This window comes from Chelonus insularis, unplaced genomic scaffold (genome assembly GCF_013357705.1).
Source record: "Chelonus insularis isolate UGA/USDA-ARS -01 unplaced genomic scaffold, ASM1335770v1 scaffold_303_pilon, whole genome shotgun sequence".
Lineage (NCBI taxonomy): Eukaryota > Metazoa > Arthropoda > Insecta > Hymenoptera > Braconidae > Chelonus > Chelonus insularis.
Genome location: NW_023276792.1, coordinates 475,478 through 501,593, shown reverse-complemented (window position 1 = coordinate 501,593; position 26,116 = coordinate 475,478). Strand labels below are relative to the sequence as shown.

General features: G+C 29.9%; 2 protein-coding genes, 1 long non-coding RNA gene and 1 other non-coding gene across 4 annotated transcripts in view; 1 reads left to right on the top strand and 3 right to left on the bottom strand.

The window, feature by feature from the left end:
- Positions 1–5: 5 nt before the first annotated feature.
- Positions 6–1,559, bottom strand: LOC118073559 (uncharacterized). The gene has a single exon (XM_035094134.1). It carries the CDS (start codon positions 1,371–1,373, stop codon positions 105–107), a length of 1,269 nt encoding a protein of 422 aa, XP_034950025.1. The 5' UTR covers positions 1,374–1,559; the 3' UTR covers positions 6–104.
- Positions 1,560–2,028: 469 nt separating this feature from the next.
- Positions 2,029–26,116, top strand: part of dgo (ankyrin repeat domain containing protein 6 diego) — a 52,847-nt gene continuing 28,759 nt past the window's right edge. The window contains exons 1-4 of the mRNA XM_035093943.1: positions 2,029–2,621; positions 17,610–17,715; positions 17,841–17,939; positions 24,687–24,788. Coding sequence (XP_034949834.1) covers positions 17,623–17,715; positions 17,841–17,939; positions 24,687–24,788 — 294 coding nt within the window. The 5' untranslated portion in view covers positions 2,029–2,621; positions 17,610–17,622. The remainder of the gene's footprint in view (positions 2,622–17,609; positions 17,716–17,840; positions 17,940–24,686; positions 24,789–26,116) is intronic.
- On the bottom strand, positions 23,031–23,103 carry TRNAR-UCG (transfer RNA arginine (anticodon UCG)). The gene has a single exon. It is a non-coding gene; the product is annotated as a tRNA-Arg (tRNA).
- Positions 23,249–23,807, bottom strand: LOC118073449 (uncharacterized). Its single transcript, XR_004691115.1, has 2 exons — positions 23,649–23,807; positions 23,249–23,528 (listed from the first exon to the last, which is right to left on the bottom strand). It is a non-coding gene; the product is annotated as an uncharacterized lncRNA (long non-coding RNA).

Sequence of the window (26,116 nt, the reverse complement as noted above, 5' to 3'; positions counted from 1 at the left end):
AAATATTAATATTTTGTAAATGATACATGAACGGGCTGTTGCTGTTAATCATAAAATTTCTTAATTCATTACAGAATATAGTCACTTTCTAGATATACAAATGATTAATTTAGTCTGGGATAAAAAGTGTGCACAAAAACATCATGGCTTGGATCACCATAATGTCCAGCAAAATGCTGAAGTACCAACACCAAATCTTTGATATTTTCTACATTTCCCATACGACCATTATTAAAATGAGCTCCTTGTGGTAATTGTTCTTGAATTTGAGAAGATGGAATATGTACCACCTGCCTTATTCCGCCCTGATTAAGTCTTTCCATAGCTACTTGAGCAGTTCTTGTTTTTAATGCAAGATGACCAACTACATCTTGATCATTCCGTGATAAAAATGCAGTTTTCCATGTTCCAATAGAATAATTTTCTGCGCTTTCAGTCGCGCCAGATGCTGATGGGTGTGAGGCATGGCCTCTTGGATGGCCATGAGCATGATTGGGATGACTTCTCCCACATTGAGAATTGTCTAGAATTTTTTTGGCTGCATTAGCTGATTTGCCATCATATCTGGCGCCACCGACCATAAGAACAATTTTTCCGCATTGTTCTTGTTTTGCTAATTCACTTATTCTTTTAGCCAAACTTCGAATATTTTTTCGCATTTTCTCAACGGTTGCAGCTCGTAATTCTTCTGGTTTGTGACCAGTTTGAGCTGCAATTGTCGCAAAGAGACAATCATTTAAATCCGCTTCAACATTGGGATCTTCGTTACCTAAAAGCGTCCAATGTCCTTGAATTTCTTCGGGTTGAGAATGAAATTGTATATTAATAGGATCACCGGGATGTTTTTTTCCTGTATCGTGATATAAATTGGTAGATGATGTCCATACGAGTATTCTTCTGTTAACGACATTACTCAAAGCACTAATGTGAACTAGACCAGCCGGTCCTTGATCTTCTAGCTGTTTTATAGACTTTTTTGCTTGATTTAACGCAGATTCATCTGCACTTAGCTCATCATTAGTAGAGCTAATTGATGTAATAGATGTTATTAAATTTTTTTCACTTGATTTGTGGTTTACAACTTTCGACCACCATGTATTAAACCATCCTGATGTTTCTTTTGGATTTGAAACGGAACTGACATTTGATATACATTCTCCTATAGACAAATCATTCGATGATTCTGATTTATGAATAAGTTGTTCGGTTAATTGAATTATGTTATCTTCTTTGTTTATGTCTTCAAATGTAGAAATCAAATTTTCTAATTGGTCGGTTGCAGATGACTGAATATTTTCTATTGCCAAATTAAATTTTTCAATAATACTTTCCACAATTTTTATTGAATTTTTATCAATAACTTCAGGATCCATGTTTAAATATTTTTATCAAAAGATAAAATTTCAAAGCAATAAAATTTTCTAGGTTTTTTCTTTTAATTATAATAACTTTTTATTTTTTTCCAAAAGAAAATTTTGATCTTTTAAACCAAATATGTAGCGTCAATAACTATTAATTTTGATAAATTAGCCGAAAGAATCAATTTAGTAACTATTTGAAAAACTCATTTTGATGCTACTGATCGCGATAGCTTTTTGTTTCGATATGTTTTGTTTGAAATTTTTAGGAATTATTATTCAAATCATTTTATAATTGTCTACAAGACTCTAAAACATGTCTAATCAAAATACTCAGATTTTAAAATAATTGTTTTAATAATAAAATAGAAAAATTTTTCTCATAAAAGTGTAAAATAAAATTATGAGAAAGACTTTTACGTTATAATTTTTTTAATTTGTAATAAAATGTATTAATGATGAAAAACTAAAAATAATGCTAAAAAAGAAATTTTGAAACCACTTTGAAAAATTAAAATTCTCCAAAGTTCAACAAGTGTCGATAAAGCAGATCAAGTGATTGAAAAAATTTAAACCGTGTAAAAGGATGTGTGGAAGGAGAGAGTTGAGAAATAAAGAAAGTGGGGATTGATTCTCGCCGTAGATCCTCAGTTTCGTTTTAAACGTCGCCTTTTCAAGTTAGAAGTTAGTAGATTTATGTTATTAATTTGAATTTAATAATCAATTATTATAATATAATAACATGAAGTGTCACCATGATACATGTAACGATGGTATAATGATGCTCTCAAGTTAATTAACGTAACTAAAAATTTTGCAAGTGTTGAAATTCTTTTTTATTATTAAAACAGACGCCATGACGCTTTCAATATTTTTGGCCTATATATTGATTACTTTGCAAAACATATATGTAGATCGTGGTCAACGTTAAAATATTTAATTGACTGAAAGTTAAGAATGGTTATTTTTATAGTGTTTACTGCAAGTTAGTGTCATTTTTTATGATAAATTTTTTGTGAATACCTAGAATCAAGTTCAAATACGTGTTTGTGAATATTCACGAGTATCTAACGGAATATGAAATTTTACGATCATGAAACAAGAATATATTTGATCATTATGAGTGTATAAAGTGCTATAGTGATTTTTTATGCATCTATTGTGTTATTAAAATATCTAAGAGCGTGTAATGTTGCTAAGAGTAAAAAAATATGGATTAATCAACTAAAAAGTAACTCATCAGAATGTGTTAGAAAGATATCAGTAAGTAATTAAATAATCGAACTTTATTCCTTTGTGTTGTTTATTGTTGATACTGTCAATTATTAAAAGATATCAAAGCATAGATGCTGAAAATATATTTCCTTCATAAAGAATTGTGTATAAAATCGTTTCAGACGATTTATACAATGCTATAGGAAATCAAATTTAAGTTGAATGGTACATTTCGTTTTGTACGAACAATTGTGAATCGATTCATTCGAATATCCAATAGTTGCGCACAAATGTCTAGTATTATTTACCCCATTTGTATTCAAAACATACATAAAAATTGTGCGTAGAATTGCATATGTTCAAAGTGTAAATGTAAATGTATATTTTCTAGTCTCATGCACGAGCGCACGCAATGTTGGTTGAATACTCCCAGCGGTGGTGTCTGCATAATTATCCACGCACGATTTCCGTGATCTGTGTGCGCATATCTTCCAAGGTGTTATCATAAAATTCATAGAATTTTTTAACGTTTACTTCTGATTGCTCATTCATCTTTTTATCTATAGACAAAGTTCTGTTTCGGTACTCTAGCTAATAAAGTGACCACGTCTTATACCGGTTGATTGGCTATAGTTAAGAACCAATACAATGGTAACTATTAAAATTTTTTAATTAAAAATGAATGTAATATTATGAATATGAAAAAAAAAATTTGCATTACAAATTGTTAGTAAATTTGGAAAAAAAAGATTATTTAGTAGGTTGTTATTCTCATAATTTGTCAAGGAAATTGTTTTCATTTTAATTGTGTTGCTATTATGATTAAATGAATCATAAACATGATAAAAACAATTATGATCTCTATACAAACATTTTTCTAATACAGTTTGTTCTAACAAATCATTTAATTTCTCTAAATACGTTTCAAAGGAATGCAATATCAATTAACCGGCAATTAATTGCAACTGATGACTCAATTCAACGGACTTGGAGGGTCTGAAGTTCTTAATGAGATCATTAAAAATTTACATTCTTTCCAAGAAATAACAAAAAAAGAATTAGAAAGTCACAAAAATTTTTTGATTATCAAAAAATATTGTATGATATTTGGTACTTTCGTTTAATGAATGAATTTGAAAAATTATTTTGAATTTAAAAAATAAACATTAGTAATAAAATGTAAAAAAATGTTGAAATGTATTTAGATTTAGATTTGAAAAGTTAAAGCAAATTTATCTCTACATATATACACACGAAAAGGTGGTTTGGAAAATATATGATTATTTATTCAGTCCCTCGTAAAGTACAACCTCGACAAAATCCCATCGTCCTACGCTGTGATGTTCTTTGCTTCTATATATGTATATATACATATATACAGAAAATGATAAAATGATTTTTACATTTTTTTTTTTTTCATTTAGTATCTCAAGAAGAGGATTTACTGAAAACGTACCTTTATCAATAATATTTATTTAATAATGTAAATATAAATTATTGGACTGCTACGACAATTTTTTTAAATTTTTGAATATAATTCAGTAATTTAAATTTCATAATTAATTATACATATAAAATTAGTTAAATGATTGATATTTATTTATATATACACTTAAATTCACTTTCCACTGCATTTTATTCTTGCTTACTATTTATAGATTTATTGGAGATAGTTTGTGATTAGCGTCAATTTTCCTTTTCGCAATGAAGATACTTTCTCTTATAATTAATGTACTTGTTAGCAATTTCTCCTGCAATCACAGACATTCTTTCAATTAAACTACTTCCGCGTCAACAGTAATGTATTATAATAACTGATGTTTCACGTATTCGAGTTTCAGCATCATTACAAGATAATGTTGTCGAAGAATATCGTGAGAATAAAATTTTTTTATACGCACATTTATAATGTAATGTATATATAATAATAAAAAAATCGTGCAAGCCTACAGTTCATTTTCCAGAAGGTATGAAAATTGTTATAATCTGATGTCATTTTACTCTTATTTCTTGTAATTTAGGTAAAGAAAGGGTTGAAAATAATATTATAGATACATGGAAAAAAGAATAAAAGCATTTTTATGACTACTTTTACAGTAAAACCGAGTGGAATAAACGAATTGACGTTTTTTGCAAATAAAAATATTTAGTATCATTATGGGAATGAATAAACTGGCATATGGCGACGTTAGGAATGCGTAGGAATGTACAGGAGAGTGGACCAACGTGTTCACGTGGATGGGAATAAAAAAAATACAGAAAGAGGGAAGGGTAAAGTATAGAAGGGATGAGTGGATAATTGTTGGGTATTTCAACTGTTCGCTGCTGCTTACAACTCGGGCCTTTGATCCGGATGCTATAAATTATTCAAACTTGGCACAATTCAGGATTTTTATAAAAAAATGATCGAAATTATTTGACAGCAATTGCTTATTTTTTTAAAAATAATAATACTGAATGTTGTCATACTTTTTTATAAATAATGTGTTTAGTTATCTTGGGTGTTTGATACTAAATGTTGATTATTGCTTTATCGTCAATTAATATCATTCAATGTTAACTGGCAGTCGTTAAGATAGTCCTGGAGGTTTAAATGTTTTAATTATCGCCACACGCCTATCCAGATATAACACGCAACATGGATACTTGAACGTTATTATACTCATGTATTTGTGAGCTTGTAAGCATGAGGTAAATCACGGTAGCTTATATTCAAGTTGAAGAGGCACGTAAATCCACATCTACTGAAGGTTATCTTCATTGGTTTCGTATAAGCTAACGTATGTTAGCTAATGTTTCAAGGTACTATTTATTCCTGTCACTTCCAACACTTTTACATATTTTGTGTTTATTATTTTTCTTTTCAATAGAAAGTATTTAAGTTTTACTGATTTATGAGATTATAAATCACTTAAATTGTATGAAAATGAAATATAAATTTCAGTTTTCTGATATCAGGATTCTTATTTCTTAAATTATTCAATAAATCAATAAATAATAAGTCTCTATTTTTTAAAATATAATATTTACACATTATTCAATGTTTGAGTGATATATTCCAGCTATTCTCTAATTATCGTAGAGTTACTAATTACATAAATAATTACTAAATGATTTTAATCTTTTTTTCTGGGCCTGACTTTTCTTTCACATAAGTGCTACATCACATATGTGTCGTCTTAAGATGTGGTTGAAGTTTCGAACGTTCATATGAACGAGAGAGAGAACCAACGCACAGAAATCATATAAAGTACGTCAAAAAAAAGAATCGGTCGAATCCAACCCTTAAAATTTAAGAGAAAACAGTAAATTCAATGAAAAAAGGATGTTTTTGCAAAAAAAAAATCAACTGCAGAACAACGATTTAGATTCACCCAAAAATTGGCAGAGATATTCTTTGTATTGTGCAAAATATATCTGCCAATTTTTATTAACCCAGATTGACCGGAACCTGAAAATTGACAGATGTTCGTATTGCAGATATATAATTTTTTCTAACTAGAATTACTTTTTCTTAATCTTTTTTCCATTCCAGTATTTCCGAAGTTGTTTTTCTTCCATCGTGGAATTTCTGATATCTTTACTTACGCTACAATTTTTCGAAATTAAAACAGATAGATTTTATTTATTGTGCAGTTAATATTGATGAAAAGTGCATGGTATGCAGCTTGTATTGATGTTAAACCCATTGTATGTGTTTTTTATTGACTTAAAGCGCATTTCATGCAGCTTGTATTTTAGGACGCATTTGATGCAGCTCCCATTAATTTGAATTGTACTCAATATGGCTCCGATGTAATCAATACTACCTGCACCAAAAACAAATGCTATCTCTCGAAATTTCAAAAGATTGGTACGTAGGTAGAAATGTCTACGATTCTATAATTTCCAGAAGCAGTTTGCTTAAATACTCGAAATGTAATAAATTTCAAAGAACAAATCACCGTTAAAGAAAAATATTGTGTCTTTGATCTACTGATTAAGGTCGACCTGAATCTTCACCGATCAGTCGGAATATTTCAAAGCACATTTAATACATGTGATGCCGCTTGTGTTGATTCACAGCGCATTCGATGCAGCTTGTATGGATTTGGAGCGCATTTCATGCAGCTTGTACTGATTTGGAGCGCAATTCATGCAGCTTGTGTTGATTCACAGTGCATTTAATGCAGCTTGTATGGATTTAAAGTGATCAGTTATTACTAATTGTGAATGGATATCTTTATATTCTGGTTCAATCCTTTAATTCCAAATTCCATTCTATCGTTATTTTCCGATTTTTTTTTTTACGTTTTCTATATGCGTTAGAGCTTATGTTTTTTTCAAATTCTCGTAAGTTTTCTTGTATGCATTGTATGTGTATTTGTCGCTTACACATATTGCATGATCTTTTTGATTGTTTCTCATTCAGTTTCCTCATGCAATGTAGACATTTCTTTTGCATATTTTCAGATTTCTTAATGAGAGTTTCTGCAATTATTTGACGATAGTTCTCCGGATCAAATTTATCATCAAATGAACTCTCTTTTCCAATAGACTCCATATAATGGATTATGTATAATCTACAATTGGATGTATCATTAAATTGTTATAATGGGCAGTTTGTAATTTTGGTCATTTTCCAATCTATATTGCGCATTTTAGCTATCGTCGGCCTGTCATCAGATTCCTCGATATACTTTTTGGATGCTTTCAAGACTCTTTCATTGTCAGAAGCTGTACCATATGGATCCATTAGAGATATTTCACTTTTTGCTGGTTCAACAACTAATAGTAGCCAATGAAGACGTAGACTGTACGGTATTAATAATTTTGCATTAAGTTTTTTCTTGATATTCATCCATTTTAATTTCGAACTATTTTTCTGTTCCCAATTATAACCTAAGACTGTTCTTCTGATATCGGTTGGAAAGTATGTAACACTTGTCCAGTCTGCCATTTGACATGCAATATATGCGTCAATTATGTCTCCATCAAGATGAGCTGTCAAACTTCCTAAACGTTTAAAGCTACCGGCTGATTATTGAAATTCTTTATATATCACTGTGCAGTCTTCTCTTGTTTTATGTAAGCTATGGATTTCGAACTAGACAATAAAAAGTAAAGGAAATCACTGATTAAACCATTATTAAGAGTGCCAATAGTTCTATCATCACTTGTCCGTTGAGTTTTGGTTTGTTGAGGAATTGTGTCTCTGTCAACGCGTGCTTTGTTATTGATAAGCGTATTTTTCTTTGCACGCTTTATTTTAAATTTATTTTCTGTGTTCAAGCTTTGTTTCTTTTTTCTATTGTTTGTTTCTTATCATCTTCAGTATCGGTATCGTCATTTTCATCGAGTTTTTGGTTAATCTTTATTATATGCTTTCCTGCCATATGAGCATGCCGTTTTTTCTTTGTTTTTGAAGAGTAATATCGGTTTTTTTCCGTCCCCATTTTTCTGTTTGCAATGGATTTGATGCCGTTTTTGGATATGACGGAATATGCGTGATTTTCACTTTTCCTTTCTCTTTTATGTTTTCTACGTCTTCCTCAGCTACCAGATATTGATTATACTCGCGTAATGCTCTGCATACATCGCCGATCATGTTTCGCTTTTGATCTTTTAAAATAATTTACTTGTAAGTTTTATTGCGTGCTTCTACATAGGCATTAGACATACGTGATATATTTGGATCAACAAGATTAAGCATGAGGCAGCTCCAGATTGGACTATACGGCATAAAATGCATCGTAAGAGAATCTGCGAATTTAGGTGCATAATATGGGTTTGTAATTTCTTCGATACTTTCTTCTTTTTTATTAATTACATCGGCAACAATGCCTAGCTGTTTCCAAAAATGTTTGAAAAATGGTGAATTTTTATATACAGCTTTACTTATACTGTATTATTAAAGGAACTTGTCATCTAATTCAAGTTCTTTATCTTCTAGTTTTTGAGCTTCTTTCATTAGATCATTCAGACTTTCTTTTTGTCTTTTAACTCCTTTTCCCATTCCTAACAAATCAAATGCTGTCTTTATTGATTCTTCATATTTTGCAAGGATGATTTCTAGAATATTTATAAAAATTATGGTCATTATTTCAAAATCTCGACATAACATAAGTAAAGCCATGCACTCCCATAATAATGATTTTATTTTGAGTAATTCAAATAATTCACGTTTTATAATTCTGCTTACTCTATGCATAGTATGTGCACAGCAGCTCAGCACGAATGTCCATGGCGTTCAGCTAATAGTTGTCTATCACGCTTTTGGATATTTTCTAAATAAACAATTTCGGCTGAACGGTACTTCATTAATTTCACTAATTCTTTACGGTCGTATCCCTTGATCGGTCGGCATAGTTTCTGTATCTCCATGATGTTTATCAGAAAGTTTTGTATTGCTCGATACATATATTCTTATGTAATTTTCATCTCTCTCATAAATGTCAAATCGAAATTTACCGCTGTGACTTCTTACATAACACCGGACATACATTACCCAAAATGTGCCATTACGGCGTATACCGGCATAAAAAGACAAAAGACACAAGCAGCGTATTTCTGTTTCCATCAGATTATGCATTATTTTTCTTAATAAAGAAATGTCGATGTAGTTTTCATTGGCAATTGTGTATGTTAATACGTCGACGAAACCTGGCCGTCATTAATTCACAAAAAGTATGAATTGACGATTGCAAATTATCATTATTACTTTCGGATGTATACAGTGCCTTTCAGTATTATTTGAAGCAGAGAAGTTCGATAATTAACTTTCTTTTAATTAGTATTTACCGGTCAATGACCTATAAAAGTGTTGTGTATTTTCAATTAACAGATTGCGACAGTACGGAAAGAAAAGTGTGATAGGGCATTTCGAAGCATGCTACAAGCCTTCTGAAAAAAGGCCCACTAAAAACTGAAGTCCGAAGGATCTTGGAAGAGAGAAGATATATATTAGGAGAACTAACAATTATAGAATCTGCAAACAATAAATTCGATAGAATTTGTGTAAAACCGGATGGCAACTGCCTATTTCGTACATTAACATACTCGCTTTATAGTGACGAGAATTACCATACCGAAATACGCAAAAACATTGTAGATTACACAGTCGAAGTATATGATGAATTCGAACAAACTTTATTGGCGACTTGTGTTAAGATCAAGTATGAAAATGCCACTCGTTATAAGTCAATAATGGAAAGAGATGGCGTTTTTGGAACCGATTTTGAAATAGGTATGTTCGCAAGATTATATAAGAAACGTGTGGTCTTGTGGCAACTTGTCAATGGTCAATATTCGGTATATGCTCCAGTAGTACCTGATGAAATTGATGGTGAGGAATTTATCAATATTGTATTCACTGGTAAATTAAGATCAGGCCATTTTGATTTTTTGAGAAAAAAAAGCGATTATCAATCTCATGTGAATAGGCCAAATCAAATTATGACGAAAAAACATGTTTCCGTATCAGATAGTGATACTGCCCTTAACAGAGAAGTTGAATTTTATCTTTCACATCAATGCAAAGAGTCACAAATTACTGAGGACTGTAAAAATATCATTAATAATTCAACATCCGTAACTAAAAAGGAAGCAAGCATTAATACTGAAGAAATATCAACTTGGGATTCATCCAGATCTTCAACTGATACTGGTCATAATAATTAATCTGATAAACAGCTCAATCAGAATAATTTTTTTTTCAAACACTTTTCAAGGTAATACACTTCATAGCTCAATTTACGATTTTCATGATAGTGATAACGAACCGGTGCTACGGGAGGCCAAATTCCAAACCCTGCGCCTGGGGCTGCAAAGTCAAAATATGACATGTAGGCCTAGGTACAACTGGCCAATTGAGGTCGGACTCGTAGTGATATGTTGTAAGGCATCGGGCTTGTTGCGTGAATCCTTGTGCCTGTTCTAAGGTGCAGGCATACGCGTCCCGAACTGTCAACGCGAAGAGAGTAGAGTTATAATTTTCCAGAATTGTGCCCAAAGAGGCGAGGTACTCAATTTCCGTCCTTCGGACGGGGGAAGCAAGGACTTGACTACGTCGACGAAACCATAATTTTCCGTATAAATATTTGGTTTGCCGGATTGTTTTGGCCTGGAATTGTTGGATCTCTGTGTACTTATTTCATTCCTTGATTCATTGTCACTTGATGAATTCGATATACTCAAAATAGTTAGTTGATCAATTTCACTATTCTCTTCTCTTCTTGATAATTCATCATCGCTACTATGAATACTCAATATATCGCATTCCACAGAATCCTCTTTATACAGAGTTAAGCAAGAGTCATCTTGAGCCTTATGTTTAAGTGTGTTATCAATTTTAGTGACCTTTTTACTTTGCCTTGATTTATAATGTTCTATCGGTTCGTTATCACTATCATGAAAATCGTAAATTGAGCTATGAAGTGTATTACCTTGAAAAGTGTTTGAAAAAAAAATTATTCTGATTGAGCTGTTTATCAGATTAATTATTATGACCAGTATCAGTTGAAGATCTGGATGAATCCCAAGTTGATATTTCTTCAGTATTAATGCTTGCTTCCTTTTTAGTTACGGATGTTGAATTATTAATGATATTTTTACAGTCCTCAGTAATTTGTGACTCTTTGCATTGATGTGAAAGATAAAATTCAACTTCTCTGTTAAGGGCAGTATCACTATCTGATACGGAAACATGTTTTTTCGTCATAATTTGATTTGGCCTATTCACATGAGATTGATAATCGCTTTTTTTTCTCAAAAAATCAAAATGGCCTGATCTTAATTTACCAGTGAATACAATATTGATAAATTCCTCACCATCAATTTCATCAGGTACTACTGGAGCATATACCGAATATTGACCATTGACAAGTTGCCACAAGACCACACGTTTCTTATATAATCTTGCGAACATACCTATTTCAAAATCGGTTCCAAAAACGCCATCTCTTTCCATTATTGACTTATAACGAGTGGCATTTTCATACTTGATCTTAACACAAGTCGCCAATAAAGTTTGTTCGAATTCATCATATACTTCGACTGTGTAATCTACAATGTTTTTGCGTATTTCGGTATGGTAATTCTCGTCACTATAAAGCGAGTATGTTAATGTACGAAATAGGCAGTTGCCATCCGGTTTTACACAAATTCTATCGAATTTATTGTTTGCAGATTCTATAATTGTTAGTTCTCCTAATATATATCTTCTCTCTTCCAAGATCCTTCGGACTTCAGTTTTTAGTGGGCCTTTTTTCAGAAGGCTTGTAGCATGCTTCGAAATGCCCTATCACACTTTTCTTTCCGTACTGTCGCAATCTGTTAATTGAAAATACACAACACTTTTATAGGTCATTGACCGGTAAATACTAATTAAAAGAAAGTTAATTATCGAACTTCTCTGCTTCAAATAATACTGAAAGGCACTGTATACATCCGAAAGTAATAATGATAATTTGCAATCGTCAATTCATACTTTTTGTGAATTAATACTGTCAATAACGATTGACTTATTAGAAAGATTGAGTTTACAACGTTTGTGATTGACTTTTTTGTATTTGTTCACTGCAATCAGCTGTAACAAATGTCAAGCATAAACTATACCATCAACGAGACTTAGTAGAATTCCGTTTTATACAGGCAAGTGCTATAGATATAGTAACACTAATGAAGATGATTACCTCCTGAATTCATTTTAATTGAACAAACATATTCCAAATATGAATCTTATTACAATTTAAAACCAAAATAAAATAATTCATTGTTAGAAAGCTTTTGAATTAGTATATAGTACGTCACATGATCATCTTAATTGGCGTCACTGCAACGACAGAACCTAGTTGTACACAATAGGAGTCCAGTAATTTTCACAAGTATTACGGATTATGCGTTGTACCCATTGCAGGCGATTGTGGTAAACAAATGCAAAAAAATCCATTATAAATGTCACAAATGTATATTTTCTGATAATTACGTCACGCTAATGTGCAAACTGAATGAGAAGATTAATGAAATAATAACTTATTAGTTACAATTGTTGTATAAAAAGTAAATAATTGATGCAGTATATGGATCAATAACATGATAACTACCTTTCTATATACACAGTATTTCTTAATTTCACTAATAGCAGAAAAGTTTGATAATGATTTTTTTTGTCATAACCCCCCCTCTCCGCCCTCTTCCGGAAGATTAAGTTTCGTCCAAGTTTTAATGTCTGAAAATGACCAATCTCTTCCTCAGCGAAAGGCAGAAAAATCATCTGCGTGCATATAGTCGCAAAAAAATATTTCTTCGAATTATGAATGTTTGATTGAAATCATTTTATTTACTTAAATGAATGAAATGTCATTTGTTTTCAAACTTGTCGCAACATTGAAACAAAAGACTAAATGTGTTTTTAATAACACTACTATTAGTCTGAATCAAATATTATCTTGAGAATACTCCTAGTTTCTTTTATTGATTGAATAAAAAATTCTTTCATTTAACGCAATTGTTTTCTCAGTGTAGAAAAAAACTCCAACCTTTAGGGACTTTCTGACAAAAAAAAGTGTACTCTCCACAGGAATATAGTGACCTACATCATACCACGTGTTTGCCACCTTCGCTTTCGGCTTGAGTTCCAATTTTACACGTAGTACGATATAGCTCAGTTTCGTCCCGTGGTGTGTAATGTATTGTTTTTGTCGTCACCAGAAAAAGAACGGATTTCTTGACTAAGCGTGTTGTTATGTACAGAGCGATTACTTATATAGTGCCGAGCCGATGGTGCAATAAATATACAAAATAACAACAATTTAATAGGAAAATCGGTATTTTAGAAGAAAAAGTTTTTCGAGATAGAGGACCTACAAAATTTTCGAAATTGATGACTCTTTCTAGAAAGTTCTTTTAATCTTAATTTATAACGCCATATCTGAATTTTAACATTGCAAATGCAGATGAAATTAGTTCAGGGATATAAAAAAATAAGTTCGATTACGCTATAAAGTTCCAAATAATATTGCAATTTCACTTCCGCTTACATGAATACTAACGTCAGATCTTGGCTACTAGGATTATAAAAATTCAAAAGGAAAAATTATGACAAATTGCATGTTTCTTCAAACTTTTAATTGCAGGTGAACTCGTCTACTATTTATTGAAAACGATAGAAAAAGACAATAAATTTTCTAAATAATTACTAAATGTTGTATAATGATGTGATAAAGTCAGAAATCAATTAACAGAGAGCAATTGTATAGATTGTATGAATTTTTATAATTTTCAAGAAATAGAAGTCAGGTTTACCTGCACTTAAAAACACATGGATATTAGAAATGGACAGTCAAATACACGCAGAAAAATGTATAGTAAAAATTACCCTAAATTTTATGGTAATTTGGTGACACTGCAGGATGACGGTAAAAATTACTATACACATTGTAAAAAATACTGTGCACATTGCTGAATTTACTAAACTACATAGTAATTTTTAGGGTGAAATTAGAGTAAAAATAACTATGCAGTTTAGTAAATTCAGCAATGTGCACAGTATTTTTTACAATGTGTATAGTAATTTTTACCGTCATCCTGCAGTGTCACCAAATTACTATAAAATTCAGGGTAATTTTTACTATACATTTCGCTGCGTGGATAAATGTAAACATGAAAGTAAAAGATCTGCTTCACTGATAGTATCTTCTATTTCTTCTATAGTATCTTCTAGCTATTTAATGAATATCTGTGTATCTAATAAATAAAAATGCATTTTTTTCCGTAAAATATATAAATTAAAAACTATGCTTTCAGTTAGTGACACAAAAAAAATAAAATTTATCAGCTGTTATGTGGAAAAAATTGTAAATGTTGTTGGATGCTAGAATTTGCTTGAAGAGATCTACGAAATCCTAAAAATTAACTTAAAAAATGAGAGTTTAATTAGCAGTCTCAAAAATACATTATGATTTTAATTTTTGTATCCGACTTGTATGTTTTCCGATGATTCGATTGCTAAAAAAAATATTGCATTCATCGTTATTTCATTTTTAAAAAGTTGAAAAATAAAATGGTCGGAATTAGGGGCAACAAAATTTAGAGAGGATCCTAATATCGACCACTGGTACTCGAAAAAGTTATAGTTAAATAAGACATGTTATTGTCTTTTTTGTTAAAATTCATTTTCTTCAACCCTTAGGTATTATTGAAATCGCACAGGAAGAAAAAAAACACGAATTGCGTGCAATGGTCTACTTAGTTGGTATTCGTAAGACTGAAAAAATACTCTACAACTGCATCGAGGTGTTATTAAATTAGATAATAAGTATTAACAATACTAAAATTACTATCTCTCATATAATACAATGGACTACATGAAATATGTATTTGTATTTTATAATAATAGCTATTTCTTATACTGTTGAGCGTTAATTAGTGATATAAAAAATTACTCACCTTTGCTACGTAATTAATTTTTTATTTTAACAATAACAATTTAAAAGTAGTTCTTGTAGTTCTAAAACTATTGTTTTTAGTTACTGTCACTAATTTTAATTGAGAAAAAAAAACTCACGCTGTGGTTCAGAAACAACACTATACAAAAACGTTCAAAAATACATTAAGAGAAATAATGATGCTTCCAAGAAAAAATTCTTTACTTTAATCATAATATTTAACTCAAACCATTTTTCTGCTTGTATACCAACAAAATGATTTGTGCAAGTAATTTTTTTCTCAGAAATCACATTCTTTTGTCTTTAAATGTATCACTTAATAGTTTTGCATTTCTAATGACTATTATTAAATGCTTTAATTAAAACAAAAAACTATACATTAAGAGATTATTGATCATAATTGTTTATCTGCTTCTAAGCTTACTCTTAGATAAAAAAATGACATTTTTATTCATCTTTTTTTTTGCAGAATTTCTAATCAATGAAGTTGTTATTTCTCAGTTGATAAAACTATAAACACTGAAATAATTTCCAATTTAAATCTCAAAAATATATATTAATTAATTCAACTTTTTTTGAAGTTTATTTTATCAAAGTAATCAGAAATAAATAAGAAGATATTAGTTCGTTGCTTTCAATGTTAGTAATGATATTTAAATTACAATTTCCATCTCACCTACTTATTATGATGAGAATATTAATTACCACAAAAAGTATTAAACTTTCTGTACATATACACTCATCGCACTGCCATTAATCTATGGCTGTGGTATTTAATAATAATAAAGATGAGGTTGTCATGAAGAATTTTTTATCCGATTAAATTGAAAATTAATAAAAATCAATATCATAACATGTTTACTTTACCAATTAAAAATAAAAAAAATAAACTTATTTTTTTTTTGCGTGTACACTCTTAGAATTTTTTCTCCTGCTGATGCATCAATGTAATTATCGTCACGACAATGTTAAGATGAACGATTTTATTTCCCCAAATGACACGTTTCCAAGTTCCCTTGGAGCTTCTTCTTCATCTTCTTACCTACATCTTCCAATATATGCAAAGTGAAGACCATTTCCCGTCTGTAATCCATTCGTTGACGTGCACGACCGCATATATCGAAGTGCATTATTAAAATCAAGGCTGAACGTTACATGAAAATGATTCCTATAAATACCGGATATATGGGTGCGTCTATCTTTTATATATATCTAGCCCAGTGCGTTCTATTTCTCCAACAGTCAATCACACTCTTCCTACTGTGATCAACGATCATTTGACTTTCCGTTGCAATCCACGAATCGATTGAAGAATTGAATAAAAAAATAATTTCTGTATTATTATCAAGATATAATGCCTGTTCCGCGAGCTGAAGTGTTATTAGACATGTATGGTGAAGCTGATAACGGAGTAACTTACGCTTATTGGTTGTGAGTATATAAATGAAATAATTGAAATATCGGAATAAAAATAATTAATTGAAGTATTTATTGAACACGATTGACTTAACGATAATCTTCATTTAGTTAGCTTACAAGATGTAAGTGAGCCTGAGGTCTTATTACAACGTAGAGGTTGAGGGCTTGGGTAAGGCGATCACTCGACAAGAGAAACGTGTGCAGGACACTTAGCCGTAGGGTACTTATATGCACCTGCAACTCTCGCGTCACATTCAACTGAGAAGAAAACGAGTTAAGACGAGAGATGTTTCTTCTCCTACCTCGTCATTTCTCTCATCCAGTCCCCTATTTTATCTCACGCGATGAAAGCATCTCTAATCAAAGTATCATCGGATATTAGATACATAAATGTACATACGTATATATATTTATGTTGTATCCATATTTTGAATTATTAAAATTCGTTCTTTTATCTGCACATTCATTTTGATACAGTTTTCTAATGATCTTTTATAGTTTACTTACTCTTATCGATTAATTTATCAACAAGTAGATCATCGTTTATTTATATTTATAAATATGTAGAATAATTATTTTAATTTTTAGGGTAGTAAAATTAAAAATATTTGTTATCAATAGGTTGATTGAATTGAGACGATTGGCTTGATTAAAAATAAAATATCAAGTTGATATCTTTCGTTTAAAAAAAAAAAGCAACAAATATTTAAATATCTGTTGATGGATGATTTAGAACGGACGGATAAGAGGGTGAGCCACTGATTCACGCATTATTAGTATATCGAGCCGGAGTTATGCTTCGTTGCCGATCGTTATATATATATACGCGTTACCTACTTGTCCGTGGAATTGACTTTACAACCGTCTGAGCGTTATAATAATGCGATCAGACGGGGCAACATGAGATCAGACAACCGAGACTATTGTCGGTTACATTATGAAGTAAACATCGGTTTCACGCATCAATTCATCATAAATTACTCCAACTTAAATTGAGATATACTATCGGTCATCAAGACCTGCTTATTATATGAAAAGTTATTGTTTTTAATAATATACAAGTTTTTTTGAAATAATTTCGTTGTTCAGGGTTGTTTCACTTCCTAAATTTATTTATAAAACGATAAATACAATTTTCAATTGATCGAATATATGTATATATATATATTTAATATGATTAATGCTATTGTAGATGCATTATTGGAATGGCAGAAAAGATACAGGAAGCAGCTGCACGTGGAGATACAGCTAAATTATCTAGGCTTTTAGATGAAGGTGCTAAACCTCTTCCTGATGAGGTAATTAAATGAAGATTATTATTAATAAACTACGTTGGAAATTTATTGAAATTCATTTTGAATAAAATAAGCATAAAATTTATGAAAAAAATTAGGCTAAATTAATTTAAAAAAATTTTTTTCAGCATGGTCGTAGTCCTTTATTAATTGCTGCAGCTTCTGGTCACGTAGATGCCTGTAAAATCCTCATTCTTCACGGAGTTGACGTTAATGGGACTGATAATGTAAGTAATTTAATACAAAATATAAAAAATGATATTTTTTCGATAATATTTTTATTTAAAATGCATTAAATTTTGTTGCTGCCACAGTTTTAATATCTTTTGATAGGAGCAATAGATGATATCTATCATCTTGCATGTTTAACACGAGTAATTAATACAAACGTTCAAGCACTTTAATTGAAACGAAAGAGACAGTTAAGTCGAGGTAAGCTTAAAAAACGCGTTATTTAATTAACAGCCGTATGATCTATTTTTTTTTTTTCATTCTACATAATTGTATTTAGATTATTTATACTTTATGATCTGAATAGAAATTGATTATTAACATTTTTTATATACTTTTATTTGATTTTTATTGTTGTATCTATTTATATCCAAAAGTCATGCTCTTATTTTGCAAGATTAAAAGCCTTCTTCGAATGTATTTGATTCAGGTTTTGCAACAATTTATCAGAAAGGCTGTAAGGTTCGAGTCACGTTAATGTGTTGTTAAGTCTCCTTAAAAGGATTTTACATAAAAAAGTTAATTATTGTAAAAAAAGATATTTTTTATTGTTAATCATTTTTATTGACTGAATACCAAATCTGTTCACAAATATGTATTACTATACGCCTATGAGTACGGTGAAAAGGCTATTCCAAGTGGTCAGTAATTATAGGTTTGGTGGCACGAGTCAGACGTATAGACCCAGCGGGTGCGGCCAACCCATTGGTATACATATATATACGGCGTCGTGTCAAATTCTTTTAAATTCCAACTTCTCTCCATACAATGGACTGTCTGCCTTTCTTTTAGTCATACTGTTATGTTAGTATATGAGAAAGATAGACAACGGAAAACAACCCTGTAAAGTTGGCAGAAATCTTTTCAAAAATATTTTGTTCAATTTTATTACATTTTGTTTCAGTGGATCAATCATTTTATCAACACTTCATTTATCTAAAATTATCATTTTTTAAATCATCATTTTACAAATTATTTAAGAATATTTTAGATTTATTGCAAAATTTTGCAGTCAATAATAAAAATTGTTTGTTAAATTGATTAATAGATAGTCGCAAAATTCTTTAAAATCTAAAATTTTTTCAAATCGACGCCAATGTTGAAAAGGAGATTCGCTCTCTAGTCTACTATTATAAATTGGAGTCCAGGTAAAATTCCATTCGAAATTCTTCCTACTCGAATTTGATATATCTAGTCAATGACATTAAATGACTAAAAGAGTAATTAATTTATTCCTTTCAAATGACTATAATACACTCATTTATAAAAAGACATTGCCACGTGTTTAAATCTTTTCACACTTTAAATAAATAATGGTTTTTTTCTATCTTCTATCAATTCGACACATGTAATTTGTCGACAATTACCAGATCTAAGATCATAATATGAAGGTAGTGGATACGAGAAATGTTAGGGTTGTTGGTGTTAGTAGCAGCTATTACTTCCGCAACTGCATTGCCGACTGATCATCTTTAGATATCGCAATATCTTTTTATTAGTTATATACATATATAGCCCGTTAATCATTTTATGCGGGTACTCGATACCTGTAAGCATTAATTACATGCTCAACAAGTATTTATTAACAATACAAAAACTGCTATTAACTAATCATTCGATTATTGATACTCTTGGGTACCTTTCTAAAGTTACCAGTCTATAATTTACTATCCAACTATTCTTTTACAATTATTATTAACTTAATGATATTTTTTAAAATAATTATTTATGATTCACCGGATATATTTTATTGGTTTTTTCAAGTTTAATTGAGATTTTATTAAATTGGGTAGAAGGATTGACTTTCGACATCGATTGTACGTACAAGACGAAAACGCATACGTGCTCAGAACAATGATACCAGTTTGACTGGTGTGCCTCTCCCACCGTGTGGTTACGAGTCACAACAAGGAGGCTATAGAGACGCGAAGACGAAGAGAACTGACTTTAGCATGCACTGATGCAAGAAGATACTATAGTGAATTGCAGTGTAGTGGAGTTTGTAAGGTACATACAAACACTACACAAAGTCAAATCGTGCCTTTAGCATTTCCATGTGCGTCTGTTTTATATTTCCATGTGTAAGAGTCCTATCAACTTGAGGATATCGCCTGGGTTAAAGTTTCTTTGAGCCGTTACCTTCTTATATGCTTTGCACCTACATCGTTTGTTACTTTCAGTTTTATCTTTTGTCTTTATACAATCATAAAAAATGTTGTTATTAGTTATCATATAATGATACTGACAATTTTAATTGAAATTTCTTCACAGTCATTGTGATTTATTGAGCTTGAAATATAAAATAAAGAATTAAAAGATAAAAAAATTTACCAAACTTCATGGACTTTAATTTGTCTTTTAGCTTTTGTAATATTCTTCATAATTTCCAGGTGAACAATTGAATATTTTTTTTTTACAATCAAAGATATTAGATAGTGTTATATTATTTTACATAAATTATTTGTCTCTTCATTCAAAACTTTTTTTATTGTTTTACTAAAAATTCTTGATTTTGAAGTTGGAATAATTAATAATAAAACCTTATTAAATTTTATGTATTCATACTGAATAATAAATAAAAATTTAATAGACAATAATATCATTGCAAAATGAGGGGTAAGAACTGATTTTATGAATAACGTCTAAAAACCCAACAGCTTTCTTAATACATATAATTTTATTGAAACTCAAAAACTGTGAATAATATTCATATATTTTATCAATACAAGAATTATGACATTCTGACTAATTAATAACCAGTTCTATAGTAAGGCGTCGGACTGTCTAATAAAAAAATATGAAAATAATTATTTCAAATACTAAGATGAAATCATTTATAAAAACAATTAATTATGTTCAATGTTATTTATTCTATAGATCCCTTCAAGTAACAATAAAATAATATAAAGCTTAAATTACAAAGTTGGAAGACTGTTCAGTTGAGATTAATATAAATTTTTACTATATAAATTTCAACGTGGCAAAAAGTTTATAAAATAGAATGATCTTATTCTACTTAAAATAATAGGTTGAAAAAAGAACACACATGGTGGACTCATCTTTTCTGTGAAGAGACTGAACATTTATCTTGAAGAGATGAGAAAAGACGGATAGTGAAGAAACAAAGTAAAAGAAAATAATAAAAATAAAAACAAGTCTCACAAGCACTTTCCTTGCCAATATGAGTCCTGCGTCGCTTGAAAAGTGGTTGCGTGCTTCTCGACGGCTTCCAGTTTTTGCTACTACGCCTCGTTTTAACTCGTATCAACATGCTGCCAGTGTTGGATCATGTCTAGAGAAATTTATCTAAAGCAACAAAATATTAAATATTAATAATAATTATCTTTAGTTACTTGATAGATATGACATTTTTTCGATTTAATATGGAACAATGTTGTTAGCATCCTTCCTTCATTGCGTATCTTTTTGTTCTTACATAATTATTAAACATAACAAAGTAACGGTTAATTCACATATAGTTTTCTAGTTGTTTAAAGAATCATTCAGAAAGAAACATCTGCACATGTCGCACCTGTCGACTGACAAGATCACTTCCGGTATTTCGACTGATGTGAGCAATCGTTTTACACACTCATCTTATCCATGTTATAATGAACTCGTGTAATATTCAAACTATTTTATTGCAAAAAAAAAATACTTTTCTACTATAAATAATTGATCTTGATTTATTGAAACGATTCTGCAATAATTTTTTTCAATTACAGTAAATTCAATTAAATCGTATATACGATCAAAATTCCAATAAATTCTTTCAATTACATTATAATCGCATAGTTGTATAGAATTTTTCAATCAGTCTTTATCAGCTGAGAAGAGAATTTTAAATGCTTACTTATACAAATATTTTAATGTAAATAAACATAGAATTAATTATATAAGTGAACAGAAGGAATTAATTAAAAATTTTTCATTTTCTCGAGAATGATTTTGTCATTTATAATATTTTTATTTTTACGAGTATAAAAGTTAGTTTTAAATCTGTCGAGAAAGCAAAAAAATTCATGAATAAATATTTTAAAGATGAATGGTAGTCTCTCTCCCATGAAATACCTGAAGGGATTGGTCTGATACCGAGAGAAGAAGTAAACTCTAGCCTCTCGACCGTATCATTCTTTACCCAAGGGCAGAAGCAACTGGGTGCACGCAAGAAATGTCTTATTCAACAATTTACTTTAATTGTTGACAGAAAGTATAGTATCTTCAATGAGCTCTGACAGTATTTAAATCTCATTTTATTTCTCCGCTTCTCCATATATAGACATCAATAGCTAACACGCATGATGTGATTGATGAAAAAAAAATATCACTAATTTATGCTAAAATATTGTTGACACCATTATTCAATTTACATTTTTCTTTTTAAAAAAATATTTCTTGAAAATTTTTAAAACTTCACTTTAATCATTGTGATCATCAAGACATGTAGAATAATGGCTGAAGTGTGTTCAATTAATAAAGACACACATTTTTTATCCTAAGAAGATGTTTTTTTATGTGACCTTCAAAGCTATGATGAAATAAATAATCAAATAATATAAAAGACTACAACTGCAAACATGGAAAATTAAAGTCAAGATCCTTATTATTTTATAATGATGTTGTTTATTGGTTTATTCTTTAAAAAGTCTAAATTTCATATAAGTATAAATATTTTCATTATTTATTAAACAATATATAAATAGTTGATATATGAAGTAAAATATTCATCATTCAAATTAAAGTAAGGTTTAATTTAATATTGAGAATGATACTTTACAAAGAATGTAAAATACTCCAAAAAATTTTACTCCAAATTCAACTTCTGTAGAATGATAATTTTTGTTGCAATACTTTTTAATTTTTTATAATTTTATTTATTAATTGACAGAAGTTTCATTCATTATACTGAGAATGATCAATTATAATAATAAATTTAATATCGAATGATATATTTTGTTTTACTGAGTAGTTATAACAGCTACAGTTCACTGAAAAGTATTTTTGAAAACACTCAAATCAATGGTACACTTACATAGGAAGTTATTTTTATATCAGAGTATAAAAAATAAAAAAAAATAATGTAATTACGACCGTGACAGGATTCGAACCTGCAATCTTCGGATCCGAAGTCCGACGCCTTATCCGTTAGGCCACACGGCCTTACATAGGGTTGCAACCCTTGAAATGTGAATAAAAAGCTCAATAATCAAGAGTATTTGTGCTAGTTTTGCCTATAAGAAATTTAGCTCTATTTATTCTAAAAGGGATGAGAATTTGCGATAAATTATAAGATAACTCCAAGAAATTAATGTTCAAATTTTTTTATCATTTATTTATTGATATATTGAACATTAACATAGAAACATCAACAACTGTTTGTTCTTAAAGAATATCTGGCACACAGCATACTTTCGGTATTTTATTTCTGCTTATTCCACATTTTGAATCTCTCAAGTATTGTTCATCTTGTGGATAAAGTGGTACGGATTTAATTAATCTCACTAACGCTGGGCAGTTGAAAAAATCAATACAGTAACCATTTAATCCAGTAGGTGAAACACAATTAAAGTTGTTTCTTTGTATCTCTAAAAATATATTATTTTTATAATCAACAAATCGATAGCTATGAATGTTATTATAATTAATAAGCAACTACATAAAGCTATATTTTATGATGGAGATAATTGGTTTATTAATATACTCACGAGCTTGAATATGATAATAAGAAATGCAGAGAAACGTGAAAAATAAAATGGTAGCTGCTGTGTCTGAACGTGTCATTATGAATGTTGATTCAAAACTGAATTTGTGAGTCAACCAAGTCATATAAAATCCTTGAAATTTTATGTATATATTCAAGCTGATGACTCGTTCGATAATGATAAGTTCATCTTTCAATTTCGCATAGAGTTGAGTAAATAATAAAAAAAAAAATGGGGAAAAAATTGTTCCCCCAGCGTTTCTGCATAAATTGAATAAAAAAGTAAATAATGGTTTTTTTTTTAAATTGTTTAATTAATTACACAGCATGATATGTAGTGTTAAAATCCAAGTGTATACAATTGTACAGCGGAAATTCCATTTATAGCTTGGAGATGAAAGGGAAGGAAAGTATTAGTACTGGTAACTGAGTTTGTAAGGTAGTCAGTTAAACGAGTGGTTTCTTGGGTTACTGTATACGATCAAGGGAAAGCTTATAGAACCCTTTGCTTGATTCATTTTCATTTTCCTTCTCTTTCTTTCTTATAACATCTTTAACTCAAACCACAAGACCGCCTGTTAATTAATACTTATTCAGCTATAAACGCGTCCAACTCACGTAATTAGAGGTAGAGTGGCTTCCTTTCTTCTTCATCTCATTCAGCCTTGATAAAAAGATCTTTATAGTGATCGTCCCTTTTTCTCAATTACGGCAATCCTTGTCTCCATTTGTGGACATTTTAATTATATTTTATACAATTCATTAAATTATTCAACTATTTTTTATACTACTTGATACATTCTTGGCTAAATGTATTGTTTTGAAATGAATTTTATTTAGTAAATACACTGATCAAATAGAGAAAAAAGTTGACTGGGTGATTTCTGTAATAAATATAGCTGTCAAGATGTAATTGTTAGGTTTGATACCCCCATGGATGTATCCTTATTGCTCAACTCTTTTTCCTTAATCAGCTATAACATCTTCATGTATTTCAGAGATAAATATTGAATTTTTATTTACACGGTTTTTATTTTTACAGACTGGAGTAACTCCATTGCAAAAGGCTGCTGCAGAAGGTCATTTAGAAGTAGTTGAACTTCTTTTACAACATGGTGCTGATGTTGCTCACCAGGATAATGTTGTAAGTGACTTTTCTTGCTTATTTATTTATTCATTTTTGAAACAACTCTATCTATATTAACAGAAAATTCAAATATTAAAAGTCATTGGGTTATCTATTTTTTTTATATAATATTTTTACTTTTATGTTCGAATAATAATTAGTTAAACTTGACTTACAGTAGAAATTTCTAAAAAATTTTCATTACGACAATTTTAGAGCACATTTATTGATCGATAGCAAATGTATTTTAACGTTCTGATGATAAATTATAGACGCTTCAATCACGTCAATTTTTTTTAGGAAAATAAATTTTATTAGAGTGTAAAGTTTATAATGAAAATGATTTAATATTGGCCACCAGTGAGAAAATAAATGATCTTGATGTAATAAATATTTTGCGACCACCAGAGTGTTGTATGACATACAAATAAAATAATAATGTATGTCTCGCGAGAAAATCGCACCTTCGCGAGAACTCCTTGCACGCAATGTTCTCATGTGCAAGCATAACCTGCACTTTTCGCTCATTTTATGATAGCAACCAGGTTCTTTTTCGTTAATTCTTCATTATTTTTATTGCTTTTTTTATGACTTTCGTACTTCTGTTCCTCAGAGTAACCTTTTTTATTTCTTAGAATTGAGTTTATTAACCTACATGTATCAAAAGTACTGTAATGGATCTAAAAATCAGGCGTTAACATACTTAATATTTTTTTTTAATATTATTTAACAGATGAAAATATTGCTCATTGATAATTGTTTCCAATAGAAAATAAAATGGTTTCAAGGGTTTGATGTATGTGATTCGTTAGGTGTTCTTTCGTTTTTGGTTGAAAGGGTTGTTTCGGGGTCGTCTAGGGTTTTCCGACACCCCAAGGATGTTTAATTCGCTTTGTTTTATTTATTTCAATCCTATCAGAGCTTACTTTTTCATGATCCGATGATTTTGAAAGTTTCCGTTCTAGGAACGTTCGGAACTTCAGTTCCATTTTCTAGGGTGTTGTATGTAATGCACGAATGTTAAAACTTTTATAGTGAGTTACGAATTTTTTGGTTCAAGAATAATAATCATCTTGCAGGAAAAGTATACAATAAGATTTATTATTAATTTATTACCTTTATTATTAATTTATTAACTTTATTATTAATTGATATTAGAGTATAATAAGTAATTTATGTTTTAGCCTTAATCCTCAACAACTCACAAGTGTCTCGTGGATACTTTTATGTTTTTTTACGTATGAAAATTAAATTATCTTCTGATAATTCTTTAATTAATTAGCATACTGATATCGAGTATACTAGAGGAGAATGTAGGATTATGGTCCAGTCTTTAATATGGCCCA